Source organism: Grus americana, chromosome 17, assembly GCF_028858705.1.
Source record: "Grus americana isolate bGruAme1 chromosome 17, bGruAme1.mat, whole genome shotgun sequence".
Classification (NCBI taxonomy): Eukaryota; Metazoa; Chordata; class Aves; order Gruiformes; family Gruidae; genus Grus; species Grus americana.
In genome coordinates this window covers 9821515-9837459 of record NC_072868.1, presented here as the reverse complement: position 1 = coordinate 9837459, position 15945 = coordinate 9821515, and the positions used below count along the sequence as shown (strand labels likewise).

The window sequence follows — 15945 nt, the reverse complement described above, 5'->3', positions numbered from 1 at the left end:
CAAGGACAACTTGGCATTTTAGAGCAGCCCTAGTGCCACAGCAGCATGTTTTATTTTCTGGTAGGCAGAAAGCTGATCTTGGTGTTCCTACCATGTATTTCACATGGTTCTTCAGCCTATTATCAGCCCTCTTGCTGACACATCCAGACTTTTCCAAGAAGCTGTAACAGAAATCAGGTCATCTAGACTTTTGCAAACTTGTGAGTCGGTTGAAGTGATGAACAGTCATACTTGATGTTTGTAAAAGGATTGCTCAAAAGTAATCTGAATGGCTTAATTTCTTCCCTGCCTCTCTCAGTATGCTGCTGCGATTGGAAGAAAACCACCAAACCACATTAACACCTATTCCTGTGCTGCTCGCTGAGAACACCTGCGTACACCCGCTAACGGATGGAGCAATCTACAAGATGTACGAAGCGGACACAGGTGGCACATCCTAGATGGCACCTTGCGGCAGTGCCCATATCCTAGTCATGATAACTGCCAGGACGGACGCAATGCACCAGGAAACTCTAAGTACCAGCTCCTCGCTGTACCGTGGTGTAGCATCATCAATTAATTTTGTTCTGAATTTAACAATGACAAAAAATTGTCAGATTAACATTCCTAGAGTGAAATACCACGTCAACGGGACAGAAGGGGCTTCCTCAGACAACCTCTTCTTTCAAGGAAAGGTTGTTGCCCTGTCGGATTCTTCTTCAATTAACCTTTTTCTGTCTGTTTTTAGTTAACCAACGAGCCTCCCGGAATGGGTTTGTAGGATCACTGCCTGCCACTGGAGAGCAACAACTCGACTCACTACTGACTGCCTGACCTGCTGAGGTAGCTTAGAAAAGGAATTCAGCATCATATTCTCATGGCTCTGATTTCACTTCCCCACACAGGGCATCATTTCACACTTCCGAGAGCTTCAGGGTGTCCAACAGCATTGCTTTTCGAAACTATTCTTGCAAAATCAGGTTTCTCACTAAAATTCAGAGAAAAATCTGAAAAGCAAAGAAATTCCTTGTTTTCTTGGAGAAGTGGGTACTGACGGAGAAGACACAATTCATCTCTTCCCCAATAAAACAGTTGCTTTGTTTTTTTTGGTCTCTTTCCCGAGTCCTTTCAGTTTTATTTTGGAAAAAACCACTGTTTTTTCATGACACACCACTAAAATTGAAGACAATATTCCAGGTATAGTCATAGCACTGCAAGGCAGGGGCAAGAAAGAGATTAATATCTACTTCCTTCATGATCTATAACTTGTGTCATTTGCTTCCCAAAATCAGCAAGGAGTGTCCATGATAGACTTTCCTCTCCCTGAGCACTCAGTAGTTTGGATCAGTTCCTCTAACCACTTATAGCTACATAGATTTTTCTAAAACAATTCTTGTTTTCACTTTCTGGTCATGTAAATAATGTACTGTGTCTGTCTCTCCTTCTTGTAAATTCAACTAGTTTCAAGATGACAGATGATCGCTATCTGCAGCACATCCTGACAGCTGGTTCCTGGAGACCCTCTTCTTCAAGGTTTCGTTGGAAGTAGCTGTATTGCTGGGGCAGGGATGGGAGGAAGCAGCACTCTAAACACATTTAGGAGGACCATACTGAGGTCATGACAGATTCGGTGACACATATGCCTCAGAACATTTCTTTGGAAGATAGGGAGTGGAAATGTGTGCGCACAGACCTTTGTGGAGCGACCTGCCACAGGGAACATGCTGTCATCACAGGGCTCAGTTACTGGGCTGAGGTTGGAGAGCTGGGAATGGGAAGGGCCAGAGGTCCTGTCTCGGGTCTGATAACATCATTGCTAGGCGTCTGCCGTAAACCAGGGGAGGAAGCCCTGGAAGCCTCAGCATAAACACTCTCCTGCCAGGTAATGGGGTTGCTATTTGGTGACACCAAGTGATCTACGAGGGTAGAGACCTTGTGAAAGCCTGGTGAAGGACAATACCACAGAAAAGCCTATTTGCTCAGTACTGCTTAGGGTTGCAGCAGCTTGCCTTTTTTCTTTTTTTTTTTTAATTGATGGGCATAATCTTCTCCAAGATAGGTCAGGAATGACAGAATCATTAAGTTCTACTCATTATTACAACTCAAACTAAGCACTGAGCAAATAAGCCACAGACAAGGCCAACCTCCTGCAGGCTGGCTGCCGTCCCACCACCAGTACACGTTAGCATACCTCTGTCCTGACCAAGTGACGCTGACAGCAAGGAGGGAACCAAACTTCCAGCCCCACTGCAGTGTGATCCCCACTGCACCAGGAAGTGCCAACAAAACCAGACCAACTCCAAAACAATTCCATCTGCACACGGCAGAGCCACTGACGGAGACACTGAAGTGTTTCAGAGGTTGTCAGGGTGGGTTCAGCTTGCAAAGGCACGCAACAGTAAACCTCTTCAGCAAGATGATCCAACAGCTGAAGAGCAGAAAGAAAGCATGAACCTCTTGAAGGCACCGAGATATTAACACAGTTCCTCTGCCCCACCTCACTAACAACGGAGCATTCCCAGGAAGGAACAGTCTCCAGAACTAAAGCAATTCCAGCGGCAAGGAAAAAGCACAGCTAGAAAACTATTCTAGTTGAGGGGAAAAAAAAGCGCACGTAATCATTTTTGTCGCAGCCTCGCATATCACACGTACCTTTTCAGTGATCCATTTAGTCATGCTGGATCTTACAGCATTTCTGCAGTCCATAGCAAATAATTTCCAACAGGCAAACCTAAACCAAGCCATAATTTCACTCCCTCTCCAAAGATGTTCAAAGCTCATGTCCCGTGCTGTGGTTTCCCTCCAGTGGCATAAGCAGTAAGCTGCAGTTCTCCCCAGGGAGAGGTGTTCACGGAGTGGACAAGGCACTGAACTATCTTACCACTAAATAACGTCTTATGGTTCACTGCTCCCAGCCTTCATTCAGCCCTTAGACTTCCCATTCCACCACTTGCCCAGGCAAGAACGCACTGAGAATTCAAAGCAAACATTTAAAAGAAGTCACAAGGACCTGCTCAGAGCCTTGCCCCACACAGAGAATTCAGACTGCCCCAAAGCTGCTGACTGCAAATCATCAGCATTGGCCTGATCTGCTTCCCCCTGACAGCATCATCTGACAACATCATTTTTTTTTTCTTTTTTGAACTTCTGTAATGCAATAGTTATTGCTATGCTTGTTAAAAGCACAAAAGAGAACGGATGATAAAGAACACTTGGCACAACTTTTGAAGGTGCAACCTCAACCCTTGACCAACAAATAAAATTAAGCACATTTCAGGTATGGAGTTGCTTTGGGTTTGGGAAACAAAGCTGTCATCTTCCATGTTTCTGGCAAGATTTCAGTCCAGCAAAATGTAGCTCTTCCATCATTAAACACAACACAGTCACCACACTACAAAACTCCGAGTCCTTTTGAAGGACAAGAGTTTAACACTACTGCCTTCTTGACACCATTGCTCCAAATCTTTTTCTGTTCATTTTTACAACACATCTATATATGCATATATTTTTCTGTAATTTCAAATATCTGCAGCTTTCTCTGCATTATTTATTCTTGTTTTCAGCATCTAAACCACTATCACTGGTGCACTGGATACATGGATAGATAGAAGGTAAAATGCATTCAGATTTAACCATGTCAGAATATATGCTAGCCAAAAATTACCTTCATTCCTGTCTAAATCTTTGCTATTTCTAATTATTAATGAAGTACAGAAAGTTCCTGTTTCACTGCCAATTAAGAACATCACTTTTCTTGTTCTTCTGACAGCCTGACCGTGGTGAACCCTGATTGAATACACGCATGTTACTCAACACGTTAATGCATGAGAGGCAGAGTATCACACCCACTACTACATTGCTTCTATGTAAAGTGGATTCCAATCTGAAAAAAATTTCTCAATGAGGACCAATATCCCAGCAACGGTCACATCTGACATCACATCAGTTTTGAATTCTATAACTGAGGGAAATAAGAACCTTTGAAATTTTTGTCAAAAAGCAGCTCACTTTTCAATTTTGAGTTATTGATTATTAACATAAAATTTTCCAAAATTCCATTAGTATGAAGTTCACCTACAGGCTGAGGAAAAACACACCCATAAAATTACTATAGAATATATTCTGCCAGAAAATTCTGAAAACATGTACTATATGAAGTGTCTCTGTCATCACAGGAACCCCAAAACTAATCAGCAAGTGAGAATACAATCCTTTGCTCATTTTTGTCAAACAAAAATATTCAAGCGTCAAAAATCCCACAGTATAAACCTTTCCACTTACTCCCACCAGGGCTATTGGGACTCAATACTCAATGTTTTTATAGCTTTTAAAAAAAATAAGATTAAACCCAAAAATCAAACAAAACCTAATTAAGATCAAAATGGTTTTATTTACAGTTTCATTTACAGCAGCTACTGAAAGATTTAAAATTGATACAATTTTTCAGGTTAACCACTCACATCCACTACTCACAGAGAGTGGAAGTACTAAGGAATTTTTTTTTTGTTTTTACCCATCTAACTTGATTTTATAAAGTTTTTAAATCAATTAGTTCTTTTTTCTTCTTGGAAAGTAAACATCAGATAAAACAGACACAATGGAAGTTATCAGTACTGAGCTGAAAATAAAGCCTCTCTAGTAGCACATTTCCCAAAAATCCCAGCATGATGGAAGGAACCAGGCTTTGGGGCGCGCAGTGGACATGAGGGAGTGTTTCTGCTCGCTATCCAACCACTGGAATTTGTTTTTTAAAAAAATCATCCTTTCAGTATTTTCTGCTATTGGAGACAGCAGCTGCTGCCAAACACCAAACGGTGAATGTGAATCACTTCTTCCAGGAACACCAGTGTGGTAGGGATGGGTAGTCTGGCCTCCGTGTTTAGCCAGCTCAGTTCCGCTGTAGTACTATTGCTAGGGTTTTTCCAGGATCTGGTATTACCTGAGGGGCCCATGAATGTCAGCCGCCTCCAGGATACAAAGTTTCAGCCTAAGAATGGCCACAGTAGAATTTACAGGTTAATGTAAAGAAGAAATTAACCTTCTTAGTTCCAACAGAGTACAATATTCTGGTTTGTCTCCTGCCAGTGGTGAAGGAGAGAGACCTTTCAGACTTATGACCTTTGTAGGAAGAAATGGTACATGCTGGTGCAGAGCATGTAATCCAGAGCCAAGGATCAAAGATACCTAAATGAACCTTCATCCTGCTTCTGTTCAGGTTGAGAGCCAGAGTGCAGCAATTTCCTTCTGCTGATACGAAGTACTTGCCCTTTCTATCAGTGAGATTATGACCAGAAGAAAACTTGGATTAATCTCTGCTTCTTCACATCACTGTGGCACTCCGGGCACTTCTTCCTCATCTATATATATAAATGAACAAAATACATAGATAATATATTCAATTTCTCTCTCAAGTTTGTTATTGTCCAATATGAACTATAAGCCACACTAGTCATTTGACAGTCCCCAAGATATCATATCTACTATTTTTAAAAGCAGCGTTATTGAGCAGTCAGTTATTTAACTGCTAGCAATAAAAGGACAAAAAAGAAAGCCTCCCAGTGAAGTAGCAACTAAGTTTACAGCAGTTGTCTCAAATTAATTACAGCTATGACTTACCTGGAAGACTAAAAATACAGGAACGAGGAAATACAGAGCCTACAGGAGCTGTTGAGAAGTACACATGTACTTGTTATTAGTAAAATCCCGTAAGATGGCTGAGTTCCCTGAACTGCTTCCTCTTGCACGGATGAGAAGGAAGTCATCTCCTGGGCATACCAGGACATCGGTGATACATGTGGTCATGACCAAGAGTTTTGTAGGGGAACCGAGTACATTTATTTCTCCACACCACCACACACCTTCCTTGGTTAAGAGCAGAAGACCAGGTATATGAGGCAACCGTTTCTCCACCCAGGTTTGCTTCTTCACTAATCTGAAATTTTAAAGTCTGGTCTTTAGCCATTTGACCTGCACATGAACTCCAACTGTTCTGTTGATACCTTGCAAATTCCTAATAAAACTAAAATGCTCTGCTTGTTTTAAGAGTGCGATAATAAAAAATGTTTTAAAAGTTAATCTTTGTGAGAAAATTGCCAGCTCAGTAGGCTGAAATGATGGTTACTGACATCAGCGGCCCTGTGCAGGCTTCCCTACACTCTGGAAGTTAATCACTGTAACAGAAGATGTAGACTGCAAAGCAGGTTCAGGCACTAGCATTTTGATTCTAGAAACATAAATTGAAATACTATAAATGGAAGGGGAGAGGAAAACTCTCTTTACCTCCCAGTAGACAGTGATTTGTCAAAGAGGTTTGAAAATTTTAAGTGTAATATATAATTGTGAAATCTTATATTATTTGCCCATATTACAGATAGTCCAAATGAGAATAACTCGGTCTCTCTGGAATACCTGCAAAAAGAGCATGAATAAACGATGCATTTAAACATCAAAAAGCAGCAACAGACCTCTGCACAGGAAACTGAAACCAAAAGCAGCGTATATTGGCCCAGTCTTTGCAAGGCTTCCCCTCTAACCCATCGAAAAAAATCACCCAATGTGGCACCGGCCCTAATCCCCCTCCAGCTGCAGAGTTCTGTCTGCTCCTCCAAAAGCTTCCAAAACATTCCAAAATTATTCACCGCCTCTTTCCACCACAAAGTTGTTTCAGTAAAATAACAAATTTGAAAAAGACATCACAATTTGCAAAAACCAAGTCATGGCATTTTGAATGATAGGCTGTTAGTCATTTCCTCATAGGACAATATGCATGAAAGTGCTTCTGAACTGAAGAAACACAGTGAGTAACTTGTAAGCAAATGAAAAAAGATGTTTTCGAATCCAGGCCAGTCAGTGGTGACAAAGCCCGATGCCATCTGATGAGATTTCAGACACAACATGGTTGCTCATTTCCTGCTGGTAAGGGTATCTCCATCACACACACTGCCCTCGCCGTGGAGTCAATTGTTTGTACAACCAACACACGGGTTGGAATGCGGATGGCAGTGTTAGGAGATGGTTCCTCTGGGATTGGTTTCAGGGACACATGGAATAATCTTCTTCCTGTTTGCAATCTTCTGCTCTTGACCAAGTTGTTCTTCCTTCTCATCTGCATGACTAGCAAGAACAGTTTTGCCTCATCACTGGGAGAAGCATCTCTCATCGTCAGTCCTCAAGTAATATCCCAAACTACAAGATATTTGACTTTTCATTAACCGAACTACACTGGAATCATATCATAAGCAAGCTAACATTACTGTATAGTGAGAACCATTAATCACTAGAAAGGTATGACATAAATAAGGTAAGAAAAGGTGATGAGACCATGTAGTTTCATGTTGTCCATAACAAAGGCTATAGAATGTCAGTCATGCTGAGCCTTGAGGGGTGCTTGAACAGCAGAGCAAAAGGTCTCAGCTGGTGAGAAGATGCTTCTTACATCCCCCATGCCCAAGTCTGTTGTTCAGAACAAGAAAAAATGTTTTTAGAAATAAGGACATTGATGTATGCTCTCTATGGAGGAGGCAAACTGATCACACTGGTGTACACAGAAAAACTCCAAAGGTGCAATTACAAAGAACAGGACATCTATTATGTGTTTTCTTGAGAAAAAACCATCATGTTTCTTCTTTCCTAGCCATCCTTTTTTGGCCGCTGTCAGAGACAGAATGCTGGGTTGGATGGACCTTTACTCTGACTCAGTATATCTGCTATTATGCTTCAAATTATTTGCTTCAAACTGTGCCTGTCTTTCCTGATCTTTACGAATTAAAAGACTGTATCCACCTCACAGGGCTATGGTATGCCACCACAAAGCTAAGCTGTGATTCACCTTGCTTAGAAACACACAGGTATTTTCTTTCCCTTGCCACCACCTGGTACAACGTGGGATGAAGTTTCACTGTAACTAGCAAGACTATTCAGATCAGTGGCATATATGGAAGTCATTAATAACAAATGACCCATGAGAAATGACTCATTTCCTCAAACATGGTTTTGTATTGGATAGCTGAATAGAACAGAAAGAATACTTCCAGTTGGAAGGGACCTACAACGATCATCTAGTCCAACTGCCTGACCACTTCAGTGCTGAACAAAAGTTAAAGCATGTTATTAAGGGCATTGGGGCATCGACCACCTCTCTAGGAAGCCTGTTCCAGTGTTTGACCACCCTCTCGGTAAAGAAATGTTTCCTAATGCCCAGTCTGAACCTCCCCTGACACATCTTTGAACCGCTCCCACGCGTACTGCCTCTGGATACCAGGGAGAGGAGATCAGCACCTCCCTCTCCGCATCTCCTCCTTAGGAAGCTGTGGAGAGCAATGAAGTCGCCCCTCAGCCTCCTTTCTCCAAAGTAGACAGCCCCAAAGTCCTCAGCTGCTCCTCAAAGGACATTCCTTCCAGCCCTTCCACCAGCTTTGTTGCCCTCCTCTGGATGCATTCAAGTACCTGAATCTGAAATACAGTCTAATCTAGTAGACCAGATTATTTTAATCCCCAGCCTAAGAGATGTGCAATCAGGAGAAGGAGTGATTAAAAAAAAATTGAGGCTGAGCAAATTCTGTGATTTATCTATGAGCTATGAATATGCATATTCACTGAGGGATTAAGGAGAAAACTAGACCTCAGAATTACTAATTTCCAAAACAAAAAGCACAGAGCAGGGCAGTATAATTGAACAGTAGACCCCAGTTCTAATTTTGTGGATTCTTAAGCTGACGAAACAACAATTACAAGTTACATTTTACTGGCAAAAGGAGAGTTTTAACCCGGACATTTGTAAGATAAAAGTTTATGGTCTGAGATAACATAATCTCCCTGTGGGATAATAAATGTTTGCCTAACCAAAAAAAACCTCTGCAAGGAGCTCATACTGTTGCTTACTCAAGTCTCAAGCAGCAGAGATTATAAACACATGCTAGTAAAATTCTTGTCATGATTCCCTTAGAGACTTTTCTGAAGTGGAGTACGTTGATAATGAGAGATGTTAATCCCCATTATACTTTGGCATAACAGGAACAATTGAGTGTTCCGTGGTAAAACCAATTCAAGGCGATTGGCTCGACTGCCCAATCTGCAGCAAACATGAGACGCCTTCCTTTGGCTTTCTTGTAGTTTCTTACATGTACTCCTTGTAATCCAGTATTTTTGGATTTTAACATTTTAAAAGAAACATGGCATAGCAGACTGAGAATGAAATTTAGTTGAACAGCTATTCTGCATTCTCTCTGGGAGATATGTCTGAGAACATCAGCCTAGGCATTATTCTATATTTCTCATGGATCGAGTCTGTCTTGGTTGTTATATTTTATTTCGATGTTAGCATACTGTTTATTTTCTACATTTAGCTGACATTATTCAGTGTCGTCTTCCTGAGAAGACCACCTTCCTCTGGAACTTGGAATGACTACATTTTACAAATTTTACACTTGCTTATAGATTCAGAGGTTGAAGAAATTTCTTTTCCTTCTGAACTGTTTTTGTAGGTTCCTAAGCTCCACTGATTAGTAGCCTTCTTCACCACCTATGAATATTTAGAAATCACTCAACTCTTGTATCAGACTTCCATACCCAGGCTCACAGATTATTAATACTTGGCTGACAAATCAAGTGTTTGGTAAGAGGCTACCAAACACTGTGGCATCAGTTACGTCCTCCTACCTAAAGAATTTCAACCACCAATTTACTCAGCCAGGAAAACCAAAAGGACAAGATAACACAGGAGACATTTGAGCATGAATTTAGAATCATAGATTTACAGAATCATTTAGGTTGTAAAAGACCCTTAAGATCAGAGAGTCCAAACATTAACCTGACACTGCCAAGTCTACCACTAAACCATGTCCTTAAGTGCCACGTCTACACATTTTAAATACTTCCAGGGATGGTGACTCAACCACTTCCCTGGGCAGTCTGTTCCTGATTTGCCTCATCTCATGATAGTGCTTTACAGAAGGTTTTTAGATGGGGAAAATTAAGAAACCATGCAAGAAAAAATTTAAAATAAAAGGTTCAGATGTAAAAAAACTATTTTTTTTTTCTCAAGTTGACTCCACAGCTTGTTGCCTGCATAGCTCTAGATGGGAAAACATGTGGAGGCAGCTCAGGAGATGCAAAGGTGTAAAAACTACAGCATAAAGCAGAGGTCTGCCTCCAATCACATCGCAGAACATGGAAAATAATGAAACTAGTGGTAAATCTGCCACCGGCATTTGGGTGTTCTCTGTAAACAAAAGAATTCTGTTTCCAGGGCTGTCCACATGGTTCTCCTGAAAAGCACAAAATTTGCCAGCAGTTTCAGGAAAAACTGAAACCAATAAACAAGATAACCTTTAAGAACTGCTCCCAGCATGTTTTGCAGCAAGTGAAGTCACATAATGGACATTTAAAAGGCACATCATCCTCAGATTTGCAGTTAGAGCACTGGAATCTTCCTAGAGGGGGTGGGGAGAGGGAGAGAGAAAGAGAGGGAGGAAATGACTAAATTCCAGTAATCACCTGTGAAACTGTCATGCATAACACGTTTCTAGTGCAGTCCAGAAAACAATGACCATGAGCTTTACAAACTATCTTAACAGTGCAATACCTGACCCTGTTACATTATTTCTTTCACATGACCTCACTCAGTCCCTCGGTGCTTCAGATCTCCATTTAGAAACTGAGGTTACGTCCTTGCTTTACAAGGAAGTTGTCACGAAAAATCCATAAGTTCTCAGGAAACTATTACATCATTGTGATAAAGACAATGAAGTACTTTGAGAGAACATATGCAAGTGGCAGAAAGTACAAATTCTACTTAGTGAACCACACTAAACATTATTGCACCTGAGCAAATAGAGGCATGAACCAGTCATCATTTCATAAGCCATTACCATAATTCTCATTTCTATAACTTATCTTTATTCCCAAGTATTACAGAATTACATCCAAAATCCCACCTATACCTACCACATTCTGGCTCCATCTCTAGTGGAAAGATAGGCACAGCTCCAGAGCCTGTGGGTGCTCTCACATTACTGGTTTCTTTTGATACTTTGGCCTTTGGCAAGTCAAGATTGTTTTCCTGGTTAAAGCAGAAGGAGGAAATCTTCCTCTGAATTTTCTCTGGTGCCTCACCCTTAGAAGTGGCTGCATCTGGTTATAAATACATTTAAAAAAGCATACAAAACAGTATAACTGAGAACACAATACACAGACTCCGCAAAACACAATTAGCGGTAAGTTCAGTAAGTTCTTCTTGTATAAGAAGAAAAACACAGTTTGAATAACGATTTTTTTTATGCCTCACTGCTTGGTAACAGAAGTTTCTGATACTAACACATGTATTATTACTGAAAGGAATCCTTTATACTGAAATTCTTCCTAGACAGAGTGGATCTTGATCCACTCCTGCTCCCACTCCACTTAGATGCAAAAGTTCTGCCTTCACCCATAACCCACTTCACAGTTTAAAGAAGATGGCACTATAATTTTTTTCTTGTTTCCTTGCACTTCCACATCTCACGTTATCTTCTATTGTACACCCGTTTGTGTTGTTTTGGTTTTTTTAAACACAATTTGGACACAGCCAATTGCTTGGATCTTCCTTTACACACCTAGTGCAGGGAGGCCCTAGCCCACAGCTAAGGCTGGTGGACACTACCCATCACCATAATAAGTAAGAATCTAAACTTTGGACAAATGTTCATTCCCAACCTTGTACATGGCTGTTTTCTCCTTTAGTGCACCAGCTCTCCAAACTCAGAGGGTTCCCTTCACCTTGCACCTGCTGTTGCAATTGCTTCTCTCCCTCGCCACAGACCGTTCCAGTCAAATCTTTACACATCTGTTTGAACTGCTCTTTGTGATGAGGGCGCACAAACATGTAAAACCCTGTCCAAAAGAAAATACAGTCAAATGCATAGGAAAATAAACACCTGACCATGGAAGACTCTTTGTTTTGGGAGGGAGAAATTCTTTGGAAGCTGAACAATATCAGCCAAATTCCTCAGAGTTATCTTCAGGTTGGTGGAACACTGGATGGTTTTGTTGATTTTATAATTATGGGGTTTTCCTTGCCAGAAGGCAGATGATCATTTAGTATTGAAAATAATCTCAACTTACCTCAAAATTCTTCTGTTCTCTACAGCTAAGCATAAATACCTGATCCAGCCCTTCACCTGACAACTCAAATCAGGTATATACACAATAGCTGAAAAGACTTTCTCAAAAAGAAAATGTCTTGTTACCATTTAGTCGATAAAGATTCGCAACACACGTAGAGAAATTCTAAAAAATCCCAAATATGACTTACTGCCAAGCACTGACGATTCTACCACAAAGCCCTCTGAGGTCAAAACATTTGCTCAGTGAAGATACTGACTCTCTGTCTGTGAGAAAGAATGCTCAGGGGGAGATTATGACTCACAGTGCTACACAGTTCGTTTCCCTCCCACTCCTCACCGTGTCAAGACTAATTGACTAGTTAATGCACCAGAAAAAAAAATATTTTCTAAAAATTCACAGACTGAGACATCTATTCAAGGTCAATGGAATACTTATTATTTCCTAGAGACAACAAACAAAACTACATCAGCATTTCCCAGCACACACTGTATGCAACATTTCCTGCAGAGGAGTTCACACCAGAGACACGGGAGAAGGTGGAACTGAGGTGTTACATGGCAGAAGACAAGATGTCTCCATCAAAGTAATCAAGACCAGCATATAATCTCTCCTTTTCTTCTTTTTTAAACAATAAAGCCCAATTTCAAATTTTGAAAACTTGTAGGAAAAAGGAAAAAACAAACAAACAAACAAAACAAACCACTTCTGAGAAAATAAATATCAGCTTGAAATTTCTAGAAAATTGTGATGAATGATAAGAATACTAAATTATGATACAGTTCCACAACTATTCCCAGGTAAAGCTCTGTAGAAGAGTAGTAAATCAAAAGTGTGATTGCTTATCCCAAAATCTGGACGTCATCTAAGAGCTTAGCACCAGTAGAGCAATCAATGGTCATGAGAACAAAATTGAGTCAATTCAATAGTCAGCACTGTTGTCTGAAGAGCAATCACTTGTAGTAATTGAGGAGAAAAAAAAGGTAATGAAATCATTTCGCTGACGTTAGCTTGAGTGAAGGTTAGGACTGGAATTACTGACATCTCACCTAATGTTTTTAATGGACAATTTCTAATGGAACAAACAGAGGTAACATTTTATAACCTTGACATTTTTTTGCTCCCTGAATGACATTCATTTAACACATCTTTCCTGTTGCTCCATTTACCTGGTTTGCTAAACCAAAAGATGGGACAGGTGAAGTTTACCAATGCTAAAAGTTTTTCCTAAAAAGTGGACAATTTGCAGACTAATGACCAGTGAAAGGTTATCACTCACATGAGATCACAGCACTTACATCTTTTTTTTCAAATAAACAAAAGCAATTTAAAAAAAAATCTCTTACTTTGTAGGAGATGAAAGTCTTCTGGCCTCTCAGTGGTGAGGGCTGCTATCACCGATATCATAGCATCATAGTTATCTGTCTTCTTGTAAGCTAACAACGCTTCGTAGAAACGGCTGTAAGTGTTTTTGTTCAAAGCCCTTTTCACGTCGTTGAGATAGGTAGCCCTGAGGACCTGGTGGTGATCTCTCCTAGAGCTTGAAGCTTTTTCAGTGTCTGTCTTCAAAGCCCGACTGGCATTCTGCCCTGAGAGACACAGAACACATGTGAGCAGGGCTTGGGGAGGAATGGTGACAAACAGGTCACTCATTCCTATCGACTTCTCTTTTCATTGATTCAATTTCTCTTTCCCTTCCTGGACTACTTCAAAATGGTAAAGCCAACACTGCGTGCACAGCCACACTCCTCCCTCTGGCATGGCCTTGGGCAGAGCTAAAACCTGCTCCTGGCCACTGAGGAAATTAATTCTGGGGATTGCTTTTGGCATCTTCTGGAGGTTTTTTGTCTTTTAAATGGAGAAATGTGTCAGATGGTCACTAGGGAATGAGAAAAAGGTGACGCAGAAGACACCGTGCATGGAGGTCAGCAACAAATCAGGTTTTGTGCTACACTGAAGGAGTAGAAGCATTTTAAACAGATGGCTTAACCAACTATGCTGGCCTGATGCATGGACAAGTAAACTGTTGAGAGCAATTTTAAAGAATAGATTTCTCATTCCTTATTAATAAAAGGAGAAAAGGCATATGTGTGGGTGTGTTTCCCAAAAGGAAAACATCAAAAAACAATAACTAACCTGAAATAACACACAAGATAGCACAAAAGCAATGTCAGAGTACAAGAGAAGGGAGAGGCAACTATGAACATCCTGCGAAATGCCAAGTGGACTTCTGTTCAAGTTGTCAGTCTTTGATTTCTGATATGTTTTAGAGGAAAAAGTTCTGTTTTGCACATTACAGGCATGCAAATATGGATGAAGTATATGATAAGAAACTGATTTAAATTAACCAGTCACATCTTTTGGTATCTTTATTCTCCACTAAAGAACTTTTAAAGAAGTTAAGATAATGAAATTTCAAAAGATGGGCTTAGTTCAATTTCCTGAAAGAGGAAAACCATGGGTGTGAATGTTTTTATCTTTTACTGCATATCATACAGCTTTCTGACAATTTTGCAGGAGTGTACTCTACTTAAGGAGCGAGCAACAGAAATAATACATGCATTTATTGCTATTATTTTCTCAATTACTTTTAGTGGAAACAAGTTTCTGTGAAAATCAATCTCATGGACCTCAGGACAAAATAATTACCAAAGATTCTGTTTTGTTCAAATTCTCTTAAAATACAAAACAAATCAGGAAAACAAGTCAAAAGAAACAACATGACTTCATACATGAAAAGCTTTTAAAGCCTTCCAGGAAACATCAGCTTTTACTTTATTTATTTATTTTTATTTTACAAAAGGATTAGACTTTGACTATTTTTTACCCTCTAAAGAAAGCCTTCTAAGCTGTCCAACTATCCTACTCATTTCCTTGTGAGAAACAGAAAAAATTCCCAGCTGTTCTCAGGAAGATCTGTAATCAAATCAAAGATAAAATACCAAACAGCATGAGATGACAGGGATGCACACAGAGATTAGGTGCAATTGTGAGAAAACACAATTTCTCTGCAGGAAAAACAGACTGTCCACATGAGGAGTGTACACATTACTAATAAAACGGGAACTGTTTCTTCTTCATACCTGGATTTATACTGACCTAATCTAAGATTACATTCCTTAAATGGCTCTTTCATGAACCTTGTACAAACAGGAAGCCCAGCAGCCTTATGCCCAATGCACCCTTTCCCTCACTGACACGCGCCAGGTCAGTCTCTAGTGCAAACTTCTGGCTTTAGTTGGTTTCTTTCATATCTACCTTGCTTTAATTTATTTGTTTTTGTTTTGTACAACCCTTGCTGAAAATTCTGAATTACCATCACTCCTACGTACAGTGAGTTGCCGTGCTAGGTGAACACAAAAAACATTGGTTCCCACCAGAGGAATTTACAGTCAGTGACAAAATAAAACATATCACATATTACTTGGGACTGTATTTTTAATTAACATGAAGGGTACCTGTACTATTCAGTCCTGTTGTCAAGTGGAATCCTCCCCGGTTCAAGTGGAGCCCAGGATTTAGCTGAGCACATGAGTCCTTCGAGAATGCAGTTTTCTGCTGACTCTGTTTTTCTTCTGTTAAATCAAACCAGTCTGTTAACAGTGAACTTAAGGAAGAACAAACATAGAAGAGTGTATTTCAAAGCATGCCATTCTGTGCTGAAAACACCTGAAGATGTAGATATATTACTCTTATAAGAGGGGATGAGCTAACACCCTGGGGTTTTTAGGACTTCATCGTTCCAGGTTTTCAAAGATTTCACAAGCTCTGTGAGGACACGATTATCCTCTATTTGCAACTCCTGTGGTACTACGCAGGTAGCAAAGATGACACACACACAAAATTTTTAAATCCACAGACTACATT

General features: G+C 40.3%; 1 protein-coding gene across 5 annotated transcripts in view; it reads right to left on the bottom strand.

Annotated features, from left to right (window-relative positions):
• Positions 1–4363: 4363 nt before the first annotated feature.
• RTEL1 (regulator of telomere elongation helicase 1) overlaps positions 4364–15945 on the bottom strand; it is a 49535-nt gene continuing 37953 nt past the window's right edge. For 2 of the 5 annotated variants that reach the window (XM_054845369.1, XM_054845374.1), the window contains 6 exons: positions 15537–15653; positions 13425–13667; positions 11671–11847; positions 10924–11109; positions 10306–10409; positions 4364–5336 (listed from right to left, as the gene is read on the bottom strand). In XM_054845369.1, coding sequence (XP_054701344.1) covers positions 5262–5336; positions 10306–10409; positions 10924–11109; positions 11671–11847; positions 13425–13667; positions 15537–15653 — 902 coding nt within the window. In that variant the 3' untranslated portion in view covers positions 4364–5261. Of the gene's footprint in view, positions 5337–5595; positions 7165–10305; positions 10410–10923; positions 11110–11670; positions 11848–13424; positions 13668–15536; positions 15654–15945 lie in introns of all 5 variants that reach the window. The other 3 variants (XM_054845370.1, XM_054845372.1, XM_054845373.1) reach the window with 3 other exon arrangements.